At 33.4% G+C, this 8788-nt stretch overlaps 1 protein-coding gene across 6 annotated transcripts in view; it reads left to right on the plus strand.

The window, feature by feature from the left end:
* Positions 1 to 8788, plus strand: part of CCDC178 (coiled-coil domain containing 178) — a 674385-nt gene that overhangs the window by 243595 nt on the left and 422002 nt on the right. For all 6 annotated transcript variants that reach the window (XM_074201254.1, XM_074201258.1, XM_074201259.1 and 3 more), the window contains 3 exons: positions 1452 to 1514; positions 3908 to 4069; positions 8532 to 8645. In XM_074201254.1, the coding sequence (XP_074057355.1) occupies positions 1452 to 1514; positions 3908 to 4069; positions 8532 to 8645 (339 nt within the window). The remainder of the gene's footprint in view (positions 1 to 1451; positions 1515 to 3907; positions 4070 to 8531; positions 8646 to 8788) is intronic.

Below are 8788 nucleotides of genomic sequence, written 5' to 3' on the forward strand. Positions count from 1 at the left end.
ATGTGTGTAACATGACTTTATTACTACAAATAGAGTTCTATTATTCAATCAAATGTTTTATTATTTATTTTACTCCAATTTATACATTTTTTGAAATTATCCTTTATACATCCATTGAAATCATTCCTATTTCTTAAATAAAGGGACTTTTTCAAGTAATTACATTTCTAGACATCTGATCTGGGTCATAAGTCAGGGCCTGGGGTCAGAGCAGGTCCTTTCATCTTCCCTGTAGCTATTAGACTGAGCAGGATGTTGTCACAGTATAGGAGGTATGCCAGAATACCCTCTTGTGTAGAATTCCTTAGAGTCGTGGTAGCTGAGGCTGAGCCTGTTTCCAGTTTAACTCCATGCTCGTGGAAAGGCCCCAAAGTTCCAAAGTATAAAATTACCAATTAAGCTAAATTTTATTAATAGTGAACTACAAGTGACATTTGTTTACTTCCTATAGACTACCTTGAAGAATAATCCTAGATGCTTAGTGTTGAAAAGGATCTTAGGGGCACTCCAGCTCTGTCTTAACCCAATTTTCATCCCATACACAAACATACAACAAATGTTCCTTTAGCTTTTTTGATCTCCCCCCAATAGAAAATGTGCTGGATTTTGAATCAGAAAACCCATTTGCCAGATGAGGATGCCATTTTCTGTCCTTGTATTACCTTGAGCAATTCATTTGATGTTGCTAGGCCTCAATTTCCTCATTTATAAATTGAGGAGCTTGGGTTAAATGACTCCTAAAGTTCTTTCAATGTCTATGTCTATGACTATGATCCTATGATCTAATAAGATCATTTTTGGATATTCTAACATGGAAAGTTAGTACCTTTATTAACCTAATAAACTACATATTTATCCTTTTTTACCCATTCATCATAGTTTTTCCCCATTTACTGCTAATAAGTCCAAGAGCTAAGCCTGGCCTTTCACATCCACACAACATACCTGCCCACGGTATAGCATTTATTTAAAAATCAGTACTATTCTAGGAATTTGAAGATTTAAATTATCTCATGCTAAAACCTTGGGATCCTGTCCTTGTGTTATGCATCCTTACCTTTCAAAGTGAATAAATTCATAAGACTCTGAAATTGTAACAGCTTTTGAAGCTGGGAGAAAAGGATATATTTTGTCTTTTTGATCATTTAGATTTATTATCTATTACAGAAGTACATTTGGGTATAATCAATTAAGAAAACAGGCTTAAAATTACTTTGGGAATTTATTTTCTGATAGACATAACACTTTTTTTTTCTAAAATTAAAATAGACAAAATGCTTTGCCTCCAATTATATAAATTCATTTTTATTTTATGAGACCTACGTAAGATGAGTATTTTATTCTGGGTTATAGCGTATATGTAACATTTTTTCATTGAACTTTTTCTCTGAAAACTGTAATGTTCATTAGACTGAAACCCTAATTTGTTACTTTATTTGACCCCTTTTTAGCTCCTGGAATCATGGTTTAAAAAGCTAACCCGAGATCAAGAAGGAATTGGACAATTGATTAAGGTCAAAAAAAAATCCAAATTTGCTTTTATGTTGTACATTTTAATTTAGCCTTTAAAATCTGTCTTTAACAAAGAATCTTTTCACTACATGAATTGCTAGCAAGCAATATTCTCTCTCTTGCTGATGACACTTACCTTCTTTGCCCAACTGGTGATGTCTGACCATGCATGAAGAGACCCCATAGCTCATTTTGTGGACTAATGGAAATTTCTGCCAGTCTAGTAAAAGGGCAGTAGTATCTTATTCCTAAATGTCCAAGGTCCTTGTTAGCTATGTGATGATGACATTATTTACTTTTAGTGTCTTTCTTTTAAGCTTCTTTATTTAACCCTGAACAAAATATCACTGAAGCTTACATTTCTTTGGTAAGGAATTTTTTAAGTTTAGGCATGGCATATCTAGGCCAACTGAATGGTCTTTGGAATGTGTTTCACTTTTGGCTGGATTCTTTTGCTGTGATACAAATCCCAGGATAACCCATTGTGTGGTATATATGTATATCATATATCCTTAGGAATATATTCTTAGAAAAATATCCTTAGAAAAATATGTTAGGCAAAAGAAAAAAATCCTATGTATATTTCACAAATGAATATAACACAATTTTAAAATATAAGACTACTTTAAATTAATAAGTATTTAGTTTTTTCTCCCTTCTACCTCCCTTTTCTTACTCTGCTCCCTTCCTGATAAATTAAAAATGAACAAAAATGCTTTGCAACAAATGGATAGATAGATTTGGAGATTGATTTTATACAAAACTAGTATTTTTCCACTGTTCTTTCAAGTTAAATGTGTGTAAATTCTTCAATTCTTAATTTTTTAGTGAATTTTCTCATTTTTGTACTGCTTTAAAGACACTTGGTTATACTTGTTTTCTCTATAACTCACTGACTAAGTTCAGATCCAGTCTGCAGGCAATATAAATATTGCTGGGCTTGCAGTTTTTTATAGAATTTTTGATAATCCTCTTGAAAATTTCAGAAAACATTTTAGAGAGTGTTGCTTGCAATGTGCAAGGCACTGTGGCAATGAAATAAAGATATACTTACATACATAAATACACAGACATGCAAGTATTTCTTGTGGAGGAGTTCATTTCTTGAGGATAGGTACTACATAGTTTTCTATATATGTGTAAATATAAAGAAACATATCTATATATATGCATATATTTGCATATCTGTATATTTGTGTATATGTATATGTGTGTATATGCTTATACATAGAGATCCCCAAAATCTTAGTTTATTTTAAAGTTTCAATATATGTTAAGTAGTTTATGGGATATTTAGACCTATGTGTCTATATGTATGAATATTTATATATGCATATAATACTCTGGGTGGCACAGTGGATAGATCAAATCTGACCTCAGATGCTTATTAGCTTTATAACACTGGGCAAGTCACTTAATAGCTTTTGCCTCAGTTTCCTCATCTGTAAACTGAGCTGGAGAAGGAATGGCAATCTCCCTCTAGTATCTTTGCCAAGGAATCTCAAATAGGGTAAAAAAGAGTCAGACATGATTGAAAATGTCTAAACAACAAATATATATATATATGTACATATATATATATATATATATATATATATATATATATATATATATATATGTGGTGGTGGTGATTGATGGATTAATAAGTAGGTAGAATTTTCTCATTGGAAACTCCCTGGACTAATTAAATTAAGATCCAGGTCTGGGAATGAGAAAACTCAATGTATTTGTGGAGTTCAATATATGGTCTGCCATTTATGATCTTAGGCAGTTACCTGAGGGTATTGAGAAATAAGTAATTCATACAGATCCACACAGCCAGCATCTTTCATAGTCCTATAGCCCAGAGAAGCTGAGCAAGCTTCTCTATCCATTAAGCACTATAGCTTTCCTATAATATAAGAATATGTATTTTAAAAAAAATAAAGAAATTAGTTTGCAAGTTAAAGGAAAGAATGGATCACCTCTTGCTATAGAGATTGGGGAAGGCTTCACTGAAAGGGTGACATTTGATCTGGAAGATTGGGTAAGAGTTCAAAAGATTGAGCAGTGGAGGCAAGGCATTTCAGGCATGTGGAGTGGCATGTTCCAAGTCACAGTGGTAGGAGAGCAAAGGACTCCTTTGAGTAATGCCGAGTAGTCTGATAAAGACAAGGATCCATAAAGGGGACTAATATGGGACAAAATGGAACAGAGAGGTTGGAGTCAGAGTGTGGAGGACATGGTGGGAATGAGGGAACACCATAGAATGAGTGTTATGTTTTAAATAGATGGATGTGATAGCCAAAGAGAATGCAACTGTTTTATTAGGAGTAGGCCTTTCCTGAATTTTCACATCAAATCTTTTCACTCTTTTCCCTTCATGACATTGTTTTCTTTTCATTTCCCTCAATAGATTAGAATGGATACTGTCACAATGGATCAGCAAGAAGAGAGAAAATTTTTAAAAGAAAAGAAAGAACAAGTTGTAGAGATATTGGCCAAGGTTGAAAAACCTTTTCTTTGTCTAATGGAAGAAGTTAATAAATGCAAAATTTTGCAAGAGGAACATTTTGAGGTATTCATAAAGGAATTGTTCAACCTATTAGCAAGACAAACTGGGGACATATTAGCTGATAGTACTATGTTATACAAAATGGGGGGAAGATAGATTTAAAAGGTGGAACTGTATAGTCCATACATAGAACTTCCCTTGTACAACATGACTATTTCTTAGACAGGACCAACTGGATATCCCATAAGCTTGGAATTATCTTCAACTCTTCTTTCTTCCTCACTCTTCATATCCAATCATATACCAAAATTGTTGGTATCTCGCCTGTGTGACCCTTTCTCTCTTTAACTACCACTTTATCTCAGGTTCTTATCTTTCTCTCCTGAACCCTTTAAATAGTCCTTTGATTGCTCTCTCTTCATTTTTAATCCATCATTCACATGATTACCAACATTGATATTCTTTAAAAGAGAAATCTGGGGCTGGCTAGTGGATAGAGCACTGGCCTTGGAGTCAGGAGTACCTGAGTTCAAATCCGGCCTCAGACACTTAATAATTACCTAGCTGTGTGGCCTTGGGCAAGTCACTTAATCCCATTGCCTTGTAAAAACTAAAAAAAAAAAAGACAAATCTGACAGTGTCTAGACTAAGAAGCTGAGTGGCACCACAAACATAGTTGTATTTGAAACAAGAAAGTATGAGATCAAATTTAGCTTCATATACTTACCAGCCATGTGAACTGGGACAAGTTGCTAAATCTCCACCTGTCTCAGTTTCCTCATCTGTAAAATGCAGCTAATATGAATACCTATCTCCCATTGTTGTTGAGGATATGAGGATTAAATGATATAGTATTTCTAAGATGCTTTGCAAGTCTGACAATGGTGGTTTATAAATATGGAATGTAGAAATGATGATGATGATAATGATGTCATCATCACTACATTGTTTAAAAAGTTTCAAGGGTTCTGACTAGATCAAATACAAATACCTCTGTTTATCACTTAAAACCTTTCATAATCTCTTTTCAACCTATCTCCCCAGACTTATTATATACTATTCTATTTCAATTATATTATTTTCTAACCCAATAGGCCAGAATTAGGTGGCTAGGTGGCAACTTTTGCTAGACCTGGAGTTAGGAAGACTCCTCTTCATGGGGTCCAATCCAGCCTCAGACCCTTGCTACTTGTGTGACCTGGAGCAAGTCACTTAACCCTGTCTTCCTCAGTTTTCTCACCTGTAAAATGATCTGGAAAAGGAAATGACAAAGCACTTCAGTATTTTTGCTGAGAAAGCTCCAAATGTGGTCATGAAAGATCAGATAAGACTGAAAGGGTTGAATAACAACAGAAGTCAAATTGACATTCTTGGCATTCTCCAAAGTACATGGTGTTCCATATCCCATCTCCTTCCTTTATACTGACAATTCCATTTTCTCATTTAAATATCATAAAATTATTAACTTTCCTCAAAGTTTAGTTCAAGTAGAACCATGATAAATTGTGGGACTTAGCCTGATTTGCCTATATACCTCCTATCTATTCCTTATTCACTTACTAGTGCTCTTGAATCTGGAACTTACTTTGTATTTATTTTACATCTATTTTGTGTTTATTTAATCATTGTTTGTGACTAGAAGCACGTAAACACATTGAGGTGAAGGACTTTTTTTTTTGCCATTATGTCCTAAATACTTTAGGTATTGCTCTGTACACATAATAGTAGTACTTAGTAAATGTTTTTGACATGAATGATGTGACTTGTAAAATACTCTTCAATTAATCAGTGATGGAGTAAGATAATTTCTAATCTAAATTTTCTAAAAAACACATGTATAAATTTTGAATAAATAATTAAACTGCTTGAGTTGCTTCTATAACCAGAAAAAACTAACAACATGAAAAGTAAAAAAAATTATTTGAAATTTTTTAGTATTGAGCTAGGAGCTTTGAAACATTATGCACTTAACTCAGAAATCCATGCTTTGAGGGTTTTGAATAATTTTCCCTTCAGTTTTACTTCCCAACCTGAACTCTAATTTATTCAAACTGTCCTCCTTTCCACCCTCCCTCCTTCCTTTCCCTCCTTCCCTACATCCCCCCACCCTTCCTCCCCTCCCTCCCTCCTTCCCTCTCTCTCTCCCTTCCTTCCTTCCTTCCTTCCTTCCTTCCTTCCTTCCTTCCTTCCTTCCTTCCTTCCTTCCTTCCTTCCTTCCTTCCTTCCTTCCTTCCTTCCTTCCTTCCCAGGGCATATCTATCATCTACCCAGTTTCTCCCTGGAACTTATAGGAATTTGGTACATGGTGACTGAACAAAGAATACATAGTGTTTGTCATCCACTAGAGGTAGCATGATATAAAGCAGGGGTGGGAAACAACTGATCCATAAGGGCCTGGAAATCATTGGGTCTGGAGCTGCAGCATACATTACAGGCAGATTTGAAATTCAATAAATCTAGGAATTTTTTAGGGATGAATTAATTAAATGACCAAATATAGCTGATGATATTATAAATATCTAACTGACCTTAATCCCCTGCAGGATCACTCTCTTATCAATTGTTATCTCTGATGTTCAATGGTACTTTTACTTATGAAACTCCAGAGAAATGTTTAATGCTTAAAATATATTGCTAAACATCATTTTGGACCTACTCACCTTTGCTCATTTAAATATTTATAACCTTTGATTTATATTCACAATTTACTGGGAGAAAAAAACTACTAAAATTCTCTAAGGAGTTTAATATTTTTATTCTTCTTGCTCATTACTATTACAAATCATTAACACTTTTGCTTTTTTATAGTTTTTGCTGGATTTTTTCCTTTTAAATCACATGCGGAAAGACTATATTATGAAACTCTGTCATGATAATTATGATGTTGGTTCCTGTGTTTTCAAAGTATAAACTGTTTTGCTTATTGAAGCTTGCACTTTTTGTATGCTCTGAGAATGATTCTTTACAAACATAGAAGAAACAATGCTCTAAATGAGACTTTTGTGGAACTGACATTAAAAAGTACAAATTGACTTTTTTACTATTTACTGGCTAAATTCTTTTTGATGCTTTCAGTAATGGACTTTGAAGTGCTTATTCTTAAAAGAAACAAGTATTTTCAAAGCAGTTAGTTTATGGTAATAAATGAACCTATCAGCCCCTCCCAAAACTTTGTAGAAACATTCCTTTCTTAGGTTTCTGGAGACCTGCAGGGTAGTGGTCTGAAATACACACACACACACACACACACACACACACACACACACACACAGACATGCTAGATAGAGGGTTAAATTTGTTTTAACACTCAGAGAGAAAACTTTTAAAACCTTTCTAAAAAAACTTGAAAGTAAATAATACAAAAGCATTGTATTTTTATCATGAATGGAAGAAACCCATACCTTCATATTTTCATGAGTTTTGAATATCCTGACAACATAAATCTCTTTTTTTCCAAAGAGTTTATAACTTTATAATATCATACAATTCAGTTCAATTTACCAAGTAAGTAACTTTTGGTTTTGGTATTTTACCAGTTATGTTATTTTACTACAACTGTTGGAAGTCAATTTAGAATATATTTTCATGTAAATGTCCTCAATTTTAGATTAATTGAATCTCACATTTTAAATCTTGCAAATATATTTTGCAATTTAACTTTGCAAAATCTAAATATTTTATATTTATATATCTACATATTTCAAAGAAACTTTGTAATTTCACTGTGGTCTATAGCAATCATTTAATATTTTTAATCCTTTATTCATATATATTAGCTTTTAATTTTAAGAGGATTAAATTAGAGATTTGAATACATAGTGTTTGTAATCCACTAGAGGCCGCATGATATAGAGCAGGGGCAGGAAGCATCTGATCCACAAGGGCCTGGAAATCACTTGGTCTGGCACTACAGCCGCTATTGCAGGCAGATTTGAAATTCAACAAATCTAGGAGTTTTTTAGGGTTGAATTAATGAAATGTTTGATCAAATATAGCAGATGAATGATACTATAAATAGCCAACAGACCCTTGGTAGTAAAAAGGTTCCCCATCCCTAATATAGGGAGGGAGCATTGAAGACAGAGAGAATGTTTAATGTTCTCCCTCTGATATACAGTGGTTCTATGACCCTGGGAAAATCATTCAATCTTTTTGTGTTTCAAGAGAACTTTCTAAGACTGTAAATTGCAAAGAAAGTGCCTACCTAAATTGGTAAAGGGAGTTTCCTTACTTTCCTAAAGGAAATGAAATTCTTCCTATCAAAGAAATCCCAGGTCCAATTTCTATTCCCTATGAATTCCACAGGTGGCTATCAAATTGTGTGTGTATGTGTGTGTGTGTGTATGTGTGTGTATACACACATATATATGTATGTATATATGTATATGTATATATATGGATATGGATGAGACTAAATTGAATTACTTTTAAGTGGTCATTACTTTATTTGAATTACTATAAGTTATCAAAAGCAGGATAACTTTAGACTTTTTGTAGCATATTTTTACTATCTGGATATTTCTAGGAAATTAAAGGTATGGAGCATCAGAAAAATGTTATTATAAAAAAGATGACTGAGGTAAAACAAAGCTTGGCTCAGAATAAATCGTCAATTCAACAAACTATAACTGCTGCTGAGGTAAGGAATTTAGTGACAAGCAGTTTTGAAGTGAAAATTTATAAAATCTATTTAATTTCCAAATAAATTTAGTTATATAACTTCTACTTAGTTGGCTAGTATGAATTACACACACACACATGCACTCCAATGATTTGTGTATA

Source organism: Macrotis lagotis, chromosome X (assembly GCF_037893015.1).
Source record: "Macrotis lagotis isolate mMagLag1 chromosome X, bilby.v1.9.chrom.fasta, whole genome shotgun sequence".
Taxonomy (NCBI): Eukaryota; Metazoa; Chordata; class Mammalia; order Peramelemorphia; family Peramelidae; genus Macrotis; species Macrotis lagotis.